General features: G+C 39.5%; 1 protein-coding gene across 1 annotated transcript; it reads left to right on the top strand.

The window, feature by feature from the left end:
• The first annotated feature begins 5,273 nt into the window (after window positions 1-5,273).
• Window positions 5,274-13,852, top strand: SPON2 (spondin 2). The gene is made up of 6 exons (XM_019526651.1): window positions 5,274-5,327; window positions 6,060-6,285; window positions 6,607-6,830; window positions 7,142-7,333; window positions 8,720-8,888; window positions 12,753-13,852. Exons 2-6 carry the CDS (start codon window positions 6,063-6,065, stop codon window positions 12,929-12,931), a joined length of 987 nt encoding a protein of 328 aa, XP_019382196.1. The 5' UTR covers window positions 5,274-5,327; window positions 6,060-6,062; the 3' UTR covers window positions 12,932-13,852.
• Window positions 13,853-17,429: the final 3,577 nt, after the last annotated feature.

The raw sequence follows: 17,429 nt of genomic DNA, 5'->3' as shown, positions 1-17,429 counted from the left end.
GGAGCCCCCTTCACAACCATCCACAAAACAATGTGCCCATGTACACAGAATGCCTTGGCCACCCTCTCTCCTTGCTCCATTTTTCAGCTGTGGGGAAACTCTTTGTTCTTCTTTTTAAACTCTGTGTTTCACAGAAGGCCCAAATACTACCCAATCATTTTTTATAATAAAAATATTCTGATACTTACTACACTGTTATTGAGGTTTTATAACTTAAACTGGAAGGACTCAGATTCAGTATACAGCTTTCAGCATTGTTGAGTATCCATAATAGTATGTGTATCCATGGTAACTTCAAGAAAAGGTATGGGCATATAATCCCTCTTAAGTAATACAATTTTATGTTTCTGTTAGAAGACAAAGAAAGGTAAGATATTTATAGTCTTATTAAAACAGCTTGCGTATGTTGTAGGATACAAGCACACATTTTTTAGCAGCAAAATTGAGATTGTTTTTGTAAATCTTTAATATGTGGCAATAATTCAGGAATATGGGTAAAAATGCATACATGGGCTCCTGGTGCTATTGCTGTTGGACACTTGCAGGAAAACTAACCTGAAAAATAGCAACATAAATTTAATCTCTCTTCCCTTATTTTCATAATGTAGCAGAGTAGTCCTGGCTAATTTTGTCAGTCATGTTGCTTACCATATACAGAGCACAATTACGCCCTCAGGGACATAGACTCAGCTCCTGTTGATGAGAGGTGGGCCCGCTCCCATTTGATTCATAGATTCATAGTTTCATAGAATAAGGGTCGGAAGGGACCTAGTAGATCTTCTAGCCCGACCCCCTGCCAGGGCGGGAGAACAACAAAAAACCCCAAAAAGAGAAACGGGACTCAAATGAGTCCAGCCAGGTAGGCATCCAGCCTCTTCTTAAAGACCCCCAGGGTAGGGGCCAGCACCACTTCCCTTGGAAGTTGGTTCCAGCTCCTAGCCGCCCTAACTGTGAAGTAGTTCTTGCGGATGTCCAATCTATACCTCCTCTCCATCAACTTGTGCCCATTACTCCTTGTTATGCCAGCGGGCGCTAGGGGAAACAGCGTCTCCCCCAAACCCTTCTGGTCCCCCCTAGTGAGTTTATAGACGGTCACCAGGTCCCCCCTCAGCCTTCTCTTGTGGAAGCTGAACAGGTTCAGGTCCCGCAGTCTCTCACTGTAGGGTCTGCCCTGTTGTCCCCGGATCATGCGGGTGGCCCTCCTCTGGACCCTCTCCATGTTGTCCACATCCCTCTTGAAATGGGGCGCACAGAACTGGACACAATACTCCAGCTGTGGCCTGACCAGCGTCGCGTAGAGGGGGAGGATCACCTCCTTGGCTCTACTCGAGATGCACCTGTGGATGCACGACAAGGTCCGGTTAGCCCTGCCAACCATGACCTCGCATTGTCGGCCCATGTTCATCTTGGAGTCAATAATGACTCCAAGATCTCTTTCTGCCTCCGTGCTCTCAAGTAGGGAGTTCCCCATTGTGTAAGTGTGCTGCTGGTTCCTACTGCCCAAGTGCAGCACCCTGCACTTGTCCGTATTGAAACGCATCCTGTTCCTGTTAGCCCACCCCTGTAACCTATCCAGATCCCTCTGCAATCTCTCACTCCCTGCTAGCGTGCTCACCTCCCCCCAAATTTTGGTGTCATCAGCGAATTTAAACAGGTTACTTTCCACCGCATCATCCAGATCGCTGATGAAGAAATTGAACAGCGCAGGCCCCAGGACCGAGCCCTGGGGGACTCCGCTAACCACCTCCCCCCAGGTCGAATATGACCCATCCATTTTGAGAGCTGGGCTCTCAAAAGGGCGAACAGTTCCATTTTACAGGGACTAACTGCCATGTTACAGTTAATGTGTGCAGACAGAAGTTACCTTTGTTGTGCAATTTGCCCCCTGAAAATGCTCTACAGCCATGCGAGACACACCTGGGCGGCTGCAGAGCGCTTTAAAAGTGGCTGATCATGTGACAAATTAACTCTCCTCTAATGAGGTATAAGATAAAGTCGCTCCAAAGTGGAGTACCTTAGGGAACTTGTGTTCCTTAGGCTTAATCTTCCCTTCCTTCCCTTTGCTTGAAGAGACATTGGTTAAAACAATATTTTTATGCAAAAGAGGGATGGAAAAATCCATAACAAAATACTATGTAAAGGCAGAAGGATTTCTAAATGCAAGATTATTTTTTGAAAGTTTTCCATGTGGTTTCAGATTTTCTTTGATTGGACATAAAAACCAAAGAAGGAATGGAAGCATAGGCTGTTATCTCACAGAAATTTCTTCCTCAGCTACTGACCCACAGAAACTTGCTATGTGTGGTTTTCCAGCCACGAACAGTAATTCACTGAGTGGACATCTACCTCTCTCTGCCACTAGGGTATACTGAATTAGGTGTTTTGGGATACACCTACAAGATGATAGAGAGTCATTTTGCCTAGCCTGATTGGCATCCAGAGAAATGAGCCCAAGACTCTAAGTCAGTAGACTCTCTTGACAACTTAATGCTGGATGAAGTTTCCTATGTTTTCTTCAGCTACAGAGAAAGCCGTTAAGGCATCATTATTTGAAGAAGTTCTGTTTTTGTTTGGGTGATGCTTTCACTACACAGCAATGCTAATGGCAGTCCTAAAGGGACCGTAAGCCCTGAAGAATTTAACTCTTCTGTCTGTGTCCTTCATAGCACATGTTGGCTCAAGGCAGAAACTTAAGGATGCCTAGTAATTACTAGGCATGCTCTGCAAAGTAGAGTGTTGGGGAGATGGAAAACAATGGAAAGGAATCAATGGCATAACAAGCAGAGCTGGCACCTTGGGCAAACCCTGCAGGAGAGTTGGGGGCACATGCAGTTTTGAGATTGCCAGGGTTGGGGGCAACAGTCTTACCCATGCTGGGAACTTCTAAGCAGTCCCTGGCTGAGCTACATCTGCTGCTGCCACATGCTTTCCTTGCTCCCACTGTTGCTATTAAAGCAGCAGCAAGGAATTGTTTCGGAGTTCCCAGCATGGGTATGCAGCTGGAGCATGCACCCCTGGGGCTGGGGGGGCAAAACTGGCCTCTCTCCAACTTGGCACTGAGTGCAGATACCCCTCTCACCCACCCCTAGTTATGCTACTGGAAGAGATCCACTTACAACTCTCTCTAGCACACGAGGAATCTCCTTACAACTCTCTCCAACAACCAACTCATTTAATATATTCCCCCCCAAAACTGTCTCAGTTCTGCTCTGACTCTCACAATGGCCAGAGAGCAGAGCAGTTGATCTAGGGCTGGATTATTTACCTTTCCCTGCAGATTTGCAGGAAAAGTGCTTGATAGTCCCAAGAAATGGAAATCGTGAAGCACAGGGAGCAGAGTGATGTGATTTGCACAAGTTGTTCTCCTCCTAGTTATAGCAAAAGAGAGAAGCAAGCGATTTTCTTGTAGCAACCTCCCAAACCATTATAAAGATGCACACTGCACTCTGCATCTACATTCGAGACTTGCAGTCATGGTACTAGGGTTGTATAGCTGGTTGGGGGGATGTCTTGGCTTTAGTGTTAGTCTTGAGGCCCATTTTTCCTTGGAATGAGATAGTCTGCCATGTAGCTTGAAAAACTGAAAGTGCTGGATCCAGCCCTAATTGCTTTGTTTTATTTTAAAGTAACCGCTAGAAATGTAACAGTATGGTTTGGCATTTGAAGGTTTAACTCAGTAACTGTGAAGGTAACATACACTGACAACAACAAAAAAACATGGCTAAAATCTTGACTTAATGGCATCCTTTAATGAAAATCCCAGTCTAAAAGAGGTTTAAATTGAAGCTTTCCCATAGGTGTCCTCTGTTCTCACGTGGAAGTTACCTCTGAGATGCTTGCCATCGATGGCAAGCCTACCTGTGAAGGAAGAGAGTTGTGTGATGCATTTGTCATTCCCAAATGGACTTCATGATAAACTGAAAAAAATGTTCACATGTGTTAACTTTTCTACCGTCCACATGGTAGAATCTATATTCCTGGACAGCAGCCAAAGGTGCTACAACAGGGTGGAGGAAAGCACCTTGGAACTAAAGTGCATGGGCGTGCACATAGCACGCTAGAGTCCAGTGATTTTCCTTAAATCTATGTAGATAGATCTTTTTTCCTAGTGTGCCCCCTTCTGTGGATTTTCTGTAGGAGAGACAGCTTGTCCTTTGTTTAGGAGCACCTTTAAGTCAAAGCTTGCTGTCTTCCAGCTCTTCCTGGAACGTAGATGCAGCGTGCAACATGCGTCTTTATAGTGGATGGGGAGGTTACGACCATAAAATTGCTTACTTCTTTCTCTTGCTATAACATTACATTTGTGATCAGTGAAAATGCTTGGGTAGAAAATCCCAGAATCTAAATAGGAGGGACTCTTCACAAGACATTCTCCATGTTATATTCTTGACTCTTGAACGCCCTTTCTTGATCATCCACATGAGGTTTTGTTAACCTTTCCAAATGCCCATAGGGAAAAGAATTAAAATGCATCACAGTATATCTGTTCACAAAAAAAAAAAATACTTCTAGTGATGTGAATATATCTACTTTACTACAAAACACATTTGACTCTACTAAAAAGATTTTACCTACCATTTTTACTCTGAAGAGCAGAGAGCTAAAAAAAAAAATCTCAGTTTCCAAAACCCACTATTTCCAAATAAACCACAATGTTACAGAGCCCTTTCATTATACAGTGTACGGGACTGTAGAATGCAAACACATACACTGTACTGTTTAAAATTAATTCATATTTCCAGGAGACATGATCTGGGTGAGTGAGTGTGTGTGACTTCCTATTTTTACTTTCTTTCTCTTGACTTTTTAGCTGCTTCTACCTTCTTATTTGAAAATGCACATGTGCTGTTTAACAGTGAGAGATCTCTGTAAATGTTTGGAGGCAGCATCTGTCAGACAATAAAACTTACAAGAAAACATGCTTCTCATTCAAAGCAGATCCACCAAAGCTACTTCAGCGTTGGAGCCCATTTATTTGTGTTGCTTAAAGGCATTAATAAGACCAAAGTACAGTTACCAGAAAACTTGGTAATAATCTAAGGTACTTTTAAAAAGCATGTTTTGCCTACTTGGCACCACAGTTTCCTAAAAAGAGCCTGAACCCACTGGCATACAGAGACTCGGATAGTGCATCCAAAAAACTGTAAGCAAGAGTATGACATGCATTTTTTTTAAATTGGAAAGTCTAAATGTTATAATAATTGTTGGACCAAAGGGACCCTCTTCAGGCATAAATAGCAAGACTCCTACTGTCCTCTTGCAGAACAGCTCAGCTGCCAGCAAAAGCAGGTGCTCTTACCCTATCAGTGCTCCAGAGGAAATATTTAGTGAGTATTCACAACTCTTTTAATAAATGAATGTATTATACAGCTATTAGTGTTTCAAATATGTTCACAAATTTTTCTCAAAGGACAAAAGCATATAAAAGCAAGTTTTAGAAGTTATTATTTTAAGCAACTGCTTGAGTTTAACAGTCTGATGCAAGAGTATTTGTAATGACTATGTTAATTTTCAAATGTTTTTTGTACAAAATGTGACAGCAAAGCAATTAATTAAGTTTGAAAAGTATTTGACTTTAAATGTTGTGCCATGAAGCAGAATTTTTAGAACACAAATTTAAAATAAATCATGTCTCTTGGCAAAGTCACATGCAATTTAATCTTTAAAAGAATAAATATGCCATTAATGTTTTCCACAGAAACATTTGCTAGTCTAATTAATTCAAGATGTGATTCTAATAAGATTTTAAAAGAAAATAAGAAACAGATTTCTTCAAATGTATTACCGTGAGCAAGTTCGACTTATTTTTATTTTTTCCCATTAGAAACACTTGTCGGAGGTAGAATTACAGAATTGTAGCATATTGTATGGAAACTTCAAATCTGGAAGTTTTATAATAATGTTCTTGGGAGCAATAAGGTTTTTTTTATGTTTTAGATGTGTATTTTGTTTTTTTTGCTCAAAACCTATCCTGTCTTAAATTTCATTGGTTATAGTTACTCGGTTTTGAATCTATAGTGACTAATAAGGCTAACATACTTTTTCTTTCCATGTATAAGGAAATGGAAAAGCTGATGCTTGTCTACAGCTCCTGTAAAGTTATCTGGACACTGCTTTTAACAATTCTGGGCTGTGCCAGCTGTCTGCCTGTGGGTGATGAGTCTATTTGCACAGCAGAGGAGCTTGCTAAATACAGCATAGTCTTTACAGGGAAATGGAGTCAGACTGCTTTCCCTAAGCAGTATCCCCTGTATAGGCCTCCAGCCCAGTGGTCATCCGTGCTAGGTAAGTAAAAATAGACATTGAATTTTTGTTCATATTTTCCTTTAATAAAGGATAAGTAAGAACTAAAGCCGCTTTAGAAATAAAACATAATTTACAGGACTTGCCGTATCCAGAACGCTTACAAAAATCTCCAGCTGTTTCCAGTTCACTTCTGTTTCCAATTGGCTACAGCCGAAGTAAACAGTAATAGGTTAAATATTTTAGCATATTCTGAATGTTGCTACGCATATTGTTCCACCTCAGAATAAAAACAGAAAAACTGCAGGAATTAAGACAATCCAAAACAGACTTTTACAGTGCACAATGTATTCCCTTCATTAGGTGTCACCCATAGTTCTGACTACAACATGTGGAAAAGGAATGAATATGCCAGCAATGGCGTACGTGATTTTGCTGAAAAAGGTGAAGCATGGGTTTTAATGAAGGAAATAGAGGAAGCTGGGGAAAGAATCCAAAGTGTACATGGGATCTTCTCAGCTCCTGCTGTTTCTACTGGTACAGGAGAAACATCTACTGAATTAGAAGTTCATTCAAGGCATCAGTTAGTAAGTGTTTTACATTTTCATTTTAAGGGGCTCTGACTGGTTTATTTTCTACCAGTGGAGGACAAAATGCCAAATACACTAGAAAGCCAAAGACTTGCTAATAGAATCCAACAGTTTAAGGAACTCTAAGCAAATTCAATACTAAAAAAGCTCAGTGGCATATTTCCTTTTAGAAATGCTAAAAAAAAAAAGGATGATCCTAAACACTGTCACATAAGGGGTCAGTCCTGAGACTCCAAGGCTTGACAACACGAGGGCACAACGTGCTTTGTCAGATTTTTTTTTAATTAAGTTTTTATTTTAATCTATAGGTTTCATTTGTTGTACGAATTGTGCCAAGCCCTGATTGGTTTGTGGGGATAGACAGTCTAAATCTCTGTGAAGGAAATCGCTGGAAAGAAGAAGTATCAGTAGATCTTTTTCCATATGATGCTGGAACCGACAGTGGCTTCACATTTTCCTCGCCAAATTTTGCCACTATTCCCCAGGACACCATTACAGAGGTAAGTTCAAATCTGTTGCTTCTGTATGCTGAATTATGTCCTACCAGAATGATATATGATTTCTTTCCTTAAAATAAAACTTGTTTTGGAATTGCAGGATAAACATTTCTTCTTGAATTAATTATTTCAGCATTTGGGAATTCTGGGGCTGTATCTGGACTTGTGACACAGCTAGCAACTCCATGGTGATATCACTTAGCATTTGCTCTGCAAAGCCATTTCATTAAATGAATTTTGGTATCTGGGATCATAATACATTTGTACACTTGTTTTTAAATAATTGCTGTAGACCAAATAAATGCTTAATGGTGTTGAGGTGAGCTTGTTGTTGTGATGGTCTAGGAAATATGAGAGGCAAAAATTCTTGTGGGTGATCCCTTATACTGGATGAACTGCATAGTCCAATAAATAATATTTAATTGGTTTTTATGCTTTAATAAAAAGCTAGTTACATTTTAAAATACAATAAAGCTGGGAAGACCTGGTGTACTCATTGTGCTAGATACTTAATCTGTGGTAGGGAATCTCAGTTTGGGAAAGGAAGGACAGCTTTGCTCAAACATTTTTCTGATGCTACTGCCCTCTTCTTTTTTCACTTCTTAGCCTACTCTACACACCATCTACTTCATAGTACTCTCTTTCAGGAAGCATTTTAATGGTAGGGTGGAACAGTAGCTCAACTGCACACTGTAAAATGGTCAGCACCCAGACAACAACTTCACAGTCCTGGATCAAAATGTAGTATTAATGGCAGCGGGCAAGTGGGTACAGAACCGGAAATGCAGCTCTTCAGGCTTCCTGTATACAAGTTCCATGTCAGGCATAGCACCACCCACTATTTCCAGCTGATAGTCTTGCACTCCCCTGGTCTCTTCCTTCAACCTCTGCCTCCCCCCTTTTTACCCACAAGTGCCAATGTTTTTGGGGTAATGCTAATCCTTCAGTCCTTTCCACAAGGGACTACGGCAGGGGTTGGCATTGTTTTTGTGCAGTGCCAAAAACACCCACAGCCTCCACTTGTAAGATGTTGGCATGCCAGGGGCGGATGGCTGGGGAACCGCAAGGGCCTTGATCCTTGTGCCAGTGCAGCCCACGCCCCCTTCCTTGCCGGCTGCTCCGAGGTGCACGTGTCAAGCAAAATGCTTTCATGTGCCATCCTCTGGCACCCATGCTGGGGGTTGCCTACCCCAGGACTAGGAGATTATGTTAATGGTAAGAAATCAGCTCTTTTGTGAGTTTAGAGTACATAAGGGCTGAATACCCCAGAATGAATGTTATTTGCCAAGAAGTATTAATAAAACATGACAATTAGTTTTAAAATTCTCTTCTTACTAATAACATGGTAACACTATTTCTCTAAACTTCCTTTTTTTTTTAATTTCATAGATCACTTGTTCCTCTCCAAGTCATCCAGCGAACTCGTTTTATTATCCCAAGTTAAAAAATTTGCCACCGATTGCTCGTGTAACCCTGGTGAAGTTTAAGAAAAATCAACGGGGTGTTCCTGCTTCTAAACTGAATAGAAAAGGCAATGAAATAGATGATTCAGTCTCAGGTAAGTGGATAGTATTTGGATCAGTTAGATGCTTTTGTCCCCAGTCACTATGAAGCAAGGAAAGGAACAAACCTTCAGAAAATGCATGCAACTTGGAAGCCCGTTTGGAAGAGAAACACAACTTAGCAGACTATTCTGTCTCATAGTGGCAACTCTTTCTCTGACATATATGCTGTACACAAAAGGATTGTGACATGGAAACAGGGGTTGAAACCAAAGAAGAGAAATTCCATACATTTCTCTGTAATCCTTTTCTGTGTGACAGCATTTACTGTTCCTACGAATTCTGGGTCTGACAGATATAAATCAGCAATAATTCCTCTGAAGTAAATAGCAATGCACCAGCATAACTTTAGAGTAAGCACCATAAGAACTGGGCCATTTATGACAGGAAACAGAGACTACATCTGAGAATGAGAAAGAAGTTACTACCAGAGGAGGGTGCCTGAAAAAAGTGGAGGAAGAGACTATTCATGTCCACAGGTTTGAATTAGGTCCATAGCACGGCTGATTCAAACTAGAAAATGTATACAGAGCTGCCAGGCATATGTTGAAGAAGGGATACTCTGTCAGAATTGCAACTCCCCAAATCCTGTGCAGATTTTAAAACACATGCTCCTTAGTTTTTACATGAGAATGGCACAAAGGAACTGTCATGCCTGTTTTCATCTTGTTAAGAAACCATATTGGTAATGATGTGAAATAAAAGACAAAGTTCATCTAACTGACTGGGACATAATTATGATGGCAGCTGACATCTACAGAACAAGATACTTGATAAAAAATGTCAGACTTTTACTGAAATGCCCAAATGGAGCCAAGTTTTAATTCCAAACAAACTTGTCCCACCCCAGGGCTGACTGTCAGTAAGAGCTTGTGCTAATGTAAAAAAAAGTTTAGATCACGGTATCAAGTCTGTTCTATAGATAAATTTCAAGGCTCAAAATCGCCCTCTGAACAGGAGAAAATGGGCAGATGGCAAAGTACTCGTGCCAGTATACTGTACACACCCGTGTGGTGACTTTCTGAAAGGATCACAAGGAGGGACAGTTATGAGTAAGAGAAGGACTTCAGGGCATAAAACTGAATGGGGAAGAACAGTGGGCTGCGTCCTTTAGCTTCCACGTAGCAGCAGCCATGTTTTAAGCAAGTCATTTTTTTCAGACTCAAATTAAGTATTTCATTCCCCCAGCTCTGTGCTAGGAGCTTAGACTATGATGTGAGCTATTCAAAAAGTCACCCTCTTCACAGTTAAGTAACGATGGCAAATACGTATGAATAGATTTCTACTTGAGTTAGAGTATTTTGTTAAATGTATTATGATTAGTAAACAAGAGCTGATCATGCGCCTTTGTACCGGAGTGGCACAAACATTTGGAGCTGTTGGTTGTAGCCATGTTGGTCTAAGGACACAGGCAGACAGGGTTCTTTGGGTAGATGTGATATCTTTTTTTATTAGACCAACTAAATAGTTGGAAAAATTGTTCTTTGCAAGCTTTCTGGCACAAACACCCTTCTTCAGGTGTAGATTCTCCCTATGCCTGAAGATGGTCGTTTGTGCCCAAAAGAACAATTTTTTTTCAGTTGTTTAGTTGGTCTAATAAAAGATATCACATCTATCCAAAGAAGCTTGTCTACAAACATTTGGAGTAATCCCCATTTCCTGTAACATTTGAGAGAGAATTACTTATTTTGTCCTCAACTCAGGAAAGGTGCTTTCATGATTAGGGATAGGCTTAAAGAACATGCTTAAAAGCTTTCTGAATTGGGGCCTTTTTATGTGTCTTTGGGAGAAATGCATGATGTATGGTACCTTTGCTCTTGTGGCTCAACTCTCTACCCTAAAATATATTGGTTGGTTCTATCCCAAGTAGGAAGCCATCTACTAAGGGATTCTTAAAAAAATGTTTATTTAATATAATTTCTCTCAAAAATATGAAACAATAGCTAGACTAACATTCTAAATTAACCTTCTGAATTAACATGCTTAACCAGCCCACCAAGTATTCCAGAACTGGGCGTCTGTTTTGGATGCTTTAAATCAGGGGTGGTTAACCTGCGTCGTCATGACACAAGTAGCAAGGGCAGCCTCTCTGTGTGGCACATGACAGATCAGAGGGGAGACAGGCAGTGCAGTGGCAGAAAGCAAAGCAACAAATCTGGTAGGGAGCACAGAGCTGGGAGCAGAAAGCAGAGCAGCAGACTGGGCATGAAAGGGGGATCAAACTGGCACTTGGAGAGGGTGCAGGGCTAATTTGTGGTGTGCCTTCCAGAAAGGTTGGCCCCCACTTTTTAAAATAGTACCAGACTTCACCTAGTTATACAATAAATTTGCAATACACATAACGCAGAAGGAAGGGGAGGGTTGCTCCTTAGAGACTTTGCAAGTCCATTCATGGCATCTGATGAGGAAGGTCATGTCTTTCTGAACCAACTGGTTTTGAAGGTATCACCCCGCTCTACCTTTTGCCTGATTTCAGACTAACATAGCTAACTACCTCTCAATGCATGTAATGAGATAGTTAATGTTTTGCCAAAATGCATGCATATAGTTTGTTTGTTTTTATTAAAATTAATGTGTTGAGCCTCCTAAAATGTGAACAGGACCAGAGACAATGTAAAATTAGAGCAGCACAGATTCCATTTAAGTAATCCTTTGTACGCACAATGTTTATTGGATGTTACTAGTCAGACGTTCTCAGTTTATCAACCACTAACTTCTCCAATGTAAGAAACTGATTCCAGGTATAAAAGGAAAGATTTAATTGCCACAAGTGAAATCATGCCCTCATCCTCTTCAGGACTATGGAGATCCATGACTAGAGTAGACCACGGTGCACTGCCACCGTGAGGGGGAGCTTTAGAAAAGCAGCATTTTATTCAAGACATCCACACAGTCATCACACCATAAAGCTGTTCAACTGCCCAGGAATTCCCTCTACCAGCCATTTCTCCCCTGACATCCCACAGAAGTCTTCAGTACACAGTACAATTCTGTAGGCAGTTTGCTTAGGCAAAGCTACGTTTTCATCCACTGTCAGGGAATGAGTTATTGCATTTTTCTTTGAAGTATTTGTAATGTAGTTATAAGTTATCAAAATTATTTTACAGAGTTTCTTATTCATTTGGTTCCAGTTAATTGAAAAGCTTTTAGTCTTAAAAGCTTTTAGTTATAAAGTATATTATATTAGCAAAGGGAAGTGTTTGTATATGCAAGACTCTTTACCCTTTCCTTGTAAAAAATAAGTTCAGGAAGATTTAGCCAAAATAAAATTTTCTTTATTCATGAAGAAGAATGGAAAAGCAGTTCAATAGAAATTGATATGAAAACTATAGGAAGAGTATTCAGGCAAAGAACGGTGCCAAATAGTATAAATGAACTAGATAGGATCCTTAATCCTGGTAAGCCAAGGAAAGGCAAATAAGTTGTGAACATGGCAGTAAAATGCCCTCTGTCTTCAGAGTATGCTCATTTTAAGCAGAGTATTCTAAGGCAGGAATATTTAAAATTTTCAATTAAATACGTATAATACTATATCCAGTGCAGTACCTCAAACAACCTCTAGACTGGAATAATCATATCTGCATATTCAGGAGCCGAAACAGATGCTTTTTATTTACTAGACAACATATGGCTTTTATTAAAGGGATGTAAAATTCAAATCATTTTAGTTCTGTATATGTAAGTAGTTCATTTTTAATAACATCTGCAATATAACCGATAGTAAGTTTTTAATGTATCAGAACAAACCCCAGCCTTATTTTTGTATAAGAAAGGAAAATTTGAGAATAATTTCATGTTTGGCAGCTGTTTGTCTTAAGCACATAATTTATGAACTCATATCTTTATTGGTTATGTTCCAGAAACACCACTGGATTGTGAGGTTTCTCTGTGGTCTTCCTGGGGTCTTTGCAGAGGTCGTTGTGGAAAGCCAGGGACGAAAATCAGAACTCGTTTCGTACTACTTCAGCCAGCCAATAACGGAAGTCCCTGTCCAAACTTGGATGAAGCAGCAGAATGTGAACCAGAAAATTGTGTCTGAAATCTCCTTTCCAATGGAATTTAAAAAACCAAACAGATAATACTTTAGATAATTTAAATGTAGGATAGATTTAGCTGAATGTATGCTACATCTCAGTGAATATTCCTCATAATTCAGGTATGTTCTACTATTTTACTGAAAGGGTTTATTAGACTGGATGATGTATTCTTTTGTTTGAAATTAAGACTTTTTTTAGATTCCTACATTTTAGTATATCAACTGTACTCTATCATTTACAGGCCAAAAAAAGAAAAAAAAATCCTTCCTATAAATACTGTGTGAGTTCTTGCAGTACCCTCTAGTGGCGGAAAGGAAGATTTTTGAACATATTATATGAAGTTATGTCAAAAAAATCTTTTGAAAACAAAATGTAAAATAATGCAATCTCTCTTTTAAATATTAGGATTTTTAATTGTTTATTTATACCTATAATGCTAATTATGTTGCTTTAAATTATGTTTTATTATAATTTATTGGCATTTATGTTGACTACTTTGTAATCATGTTTATTTTAGCACACTCCTTCAGAAAACTCTTGCATAAATCAGAGTAACCAGATGATGTAGTATGGTTTGGGCAATTGTGTCATCTTATACATGGATAGCAGAAAGTTTTGTTTTGGGGGGGTGTTTTTGTTTGTTTCATTGTTTTTGATGCCTAAAAAACCATTCAGCCCTAAAAGCTTAATTGTGAATACTGATGGAGAACCTGTTACAAACCTTAGGGAGGGGAAATGGACATTATAGATGTGTTTTTTAAATTAAGTAAAATTGTATTATGCCTGACATTGCAAAACATAATATTCCAGGAACTGTTCTAGACAGCAAGTTTAATTATTCAGATACCTAAATGGTTGTAAAAAAAAAACTAGACAGAACTGCTCTATGTTTTATAGTGTTTGTTTATAAAATTGGAAAAGCATTTTGAACTATAAAAGTTCAGAAGATAACTTTTCTGTGAGTTGTGTGTTTTCACATCCACTATACAGCACACTCTAGGTGCAGGTAACAAAGAAATAGTCTTGGGTAGGGTGCATTTCTTTTGAAACATGACAGCTATAAAAACCATTATTGTGCACCAAGGGAGGGCTCATGGCTTTCTTTTTATCAGTAGAAACTTTTAAGTTTTATACTTTTATAAGACTCAGAAGGATCCTGGTAAGTCCTGAAAATAGGATAAATATATAAAACAAATTCTAAGCATTTTTCTAGCCGTCTCATATCCTTCAGACTCTAACATGCCTCCTTACTGCTCTCTTTCAATTTCACTTATTGTCACATCTATTTTTCCAAGCTCCTTGTGTCCATATTTTTATTATTTCACTTTCTCTTACACATACTTATTTTAGAAAAAATAATCTTGTGTATTAGCTTTTTCCATGCTCCTGGTTTAGTTCATCTGCCCTCCTTTCCCATTCTTTTTATAATCTATTTATAGTAGCTTTTCCTTATTTTCTGTTTTCTTTTCCATTTGATCCAGTTATGTAGGTATTTTACAATATCACTTCCATTACTATGGCATCAAAAAATTTTGAACATTTATTGAAGCAACTACATGAAGTATACTTTTTGATTCTCTGTATCCCAATTCTTTCCATTTTCTACTCCCTTAATTTTCATTTCCTGTTACCCCATTTCACTGAGCCATCCTGCTCCGAGAAATTGCTGTATTACTGCAAGGGCAGTTTTAGCTTCCAGTATCACCCCCTAATGCTGGCCAGGACTGGGTCTAGAATTTTGACTCCTCCACAGGTCAAAGGCTAGACCCAATAAAAGAGCTAGGTACCTAGATGGAACTGAGATGGAAGTGCAAACTATGACCTGATCTGGTTAATCCTGCTTGATTGTAACTCCACTTAACTCTAGCGTTCTGTTTCTGTGCGTGACCAGAACTACCTTCAGACAATATCCAAAGAAAGGACTTAGGTACCTAAAAGATAGATGATGTAATGACTAGTTTTTTAGGGGTCAGGTCTTTGGAGAGATATCAGAACACTGCATTAAGCATCTAATATCCCTATACAATGTATGGGTTCCTTAAAATGGTATCCAGACATCTTGCATCCTAAGGGGGAAGCCACTCAGAGCTAACCAACAGGTGATGTTTCAGACAGGGATGTGTCTGAAATCTGTCCCTTTCTGGAGTTAGGCACCTAATACAGAGCTTAGATTGGCGCTGCTGTTCATTCTGGAACGTATCAAGCCCGGGCAAACCTGAGGCTGGATAGATTTAAAGACCTGAACTAGATCATTTAAAACAGTGGAGGGCAACTTTTTTGGCCACTCTGATCTTCTTCCCTGGCCCAATCAGCTATTCTGCTTTCTGCCCTATGCATATGACATGCCACACACTATACACAGAGGTTGCCTGTGCCACTTATAGCACGCATGCTGCCAGTTGGTCTCCCGTGTTTTAAAGCATTGGAAATAATGGTGTTTCATCCAGAAAACAGGAGATCAGGATTAAATTCTGTCCTCAGTATGAGGAGGGTTAAAACATATATCTCCCACCAATCTGAAAACGGTGTTAAGCAGCAGGTTATAGACATTTTTTCACTTAGGTATTCTCCACAATGCTGTTTAAGCTGTATCACTGCATATAAAAGCATGCAAGATTCAATAAGCCAGAGTGAAGAAGCAAGATGGAGTATGACTACATTGTTGCTGAGTGTTAAGGAATTTTACCTGAGTGGAAGGAAGTCTTCGGTTCTGTTCCCAAGACTAGGTTTATGTTTTTCACATTATATAGCCCATTGTTGTCTACTGGTTGAGATGCTTCATTGGGTGGTGAAGGATATTGGTTTAAACACCCCAGGCCGAGAGGAGAATTGAATCTAGGTCTCTTGTTTCTTGAACAGGAGGCACCATTTTCTGATCATTTCCTATTGGCTAGCTCTCAGACTGCCTGCTCAGCATGCTGAGTCTTCAATACCTTGGACCATAGGTATCAAAAAGACTGACTAAAGTTCTGGAATGAAGACTTTGGTTGAAAACTTTGGTTCTCTGGCACAACTAGACTTCATACACGAAAGATAAAGCTTATGTGCACAGAAAACAGAAGTTTCTTGATGGCTGGCCCAAGTCTGTGGAATGAACTTGTGTAAGAACTAAAGACTATCACAGACCTCACCGCTTCCCATTCTAAATACAAAGTGAATTCCTTTGACCTTGACTTCTTATATAAACTTATAGCAGTGTGTGTATATATACACATTTTAAAATTCAAAACTGAGCACTCTGCTATATACATGTCTCCTTCTTGGGAAAGGAGTAGAAAAGAGACATGAAATAGATGTTTGAGGTGTTGCTTATTGCATTACAGGCAAGCAAGCACAAAGATGCTATAGTTATGAGCACAGGATAAGAATCTATAGAAATGAATTGACAAGACAATTGGCCCTCAAAACAAAGAACTTTCCTTTATGCTGGACATGAAGACACTGAACAAGCAGAAGATGCCTGGAACACTTAGGAATAGAAAAAGTCCAACATGTTTCCCAGCCTACCTAGAGAAGTCTTGCTGTCAGCTCATTTGTGAATAGTAAAGTCTACTCCACAATTCAATGGGAATCTTTCAGCTGATTTCATTGGGTGGTGGATGGGGCTCTGTGATATTTTCTTCATTCACTCATGTGGTAGCATACCAATAGTCTTAATTTCTCTGGAAAAATTAAATTCCTTGGAATTATTCTATATAGCAGATGGAAAGTCTTACTTTCCTGGAAAATAGGCATTTTTAGTCCCTTGAAGTAATGTTGATATCACACAAATACTGTGCAAAGATACGTGGGCTTGGAAGAAGCTAGTTCAGTTGCTGGAAGCTCTGCTACCATGTTGCTATCCCTGAGAAAATTAGCTGAGTTGAACAGCAGTGTACAGTAATCTAAAGGACCTAAATTGGCTCTCTCTGTATATAGCTTAATTGTAATTTTATATACCAGTAACACTGACTGGTGTGAACATTGCACACTACATTCTGGTCATGGTAGCATTCTTATTGGTGACTGAAGCATCTTTGCTAAATTGATTTTTAAAACCTCACACATTGGGGTTGTTCGGCTGCCCAGAGGGTTACCAAAATCACACAAGTAGCTTTCAAAAGTCACAAGGACATAGCAAAGCATACAAACTCAGAAAACATGTACTCCACAGTTGTTGGTCCTATTGTTGATCCGTAAGGCAAACAGATTTTTTCCTTCTAAATTCTAAATGTCTTGGTCCTTTTATTTATGTAGCAACATAAGCTCTGTTTATGTAACCCGGGTTTACCAGAGTGTGTACTCCCCTCTCCAATAGAAGGGGAGGTCAGCAGGGCATACATGCTGAAGATGGAAACTGCAGCTTGCTCATAGCTTCCCCTTACCAGTGTCTCTGTAGAGAAAGACCAGGTCACAATATCTTAACTATGTGCATGGTTTATTCAGGTGCAGAATAAAAGGGAAGGGAATAGAATAAACTGAATAGGTGATAAAGATAAATATTTACATATAATATATTCA

The sequence above is a fragment of the Gavialis gangeticus genome, unplaced genomic scaffold, assembly GCF_001723915.1.
Source record: "Gavialis gangeticus isolate Ggan-Ray unplaced genomic scaffold, GavGan_comp1, whole genome shotgun sequence".
In the NCBI taxonomy this organism is placed as follows: Eukaryota; Metazoa; Chordata; order Crocodylia; family Gavialidae; genus Gavialis; species Gavialis gangeticus.
Note: the sequence above shows the minus strand (reverse complement) of the source record. Positions and strands in the feature narration are given on the sequence as shown.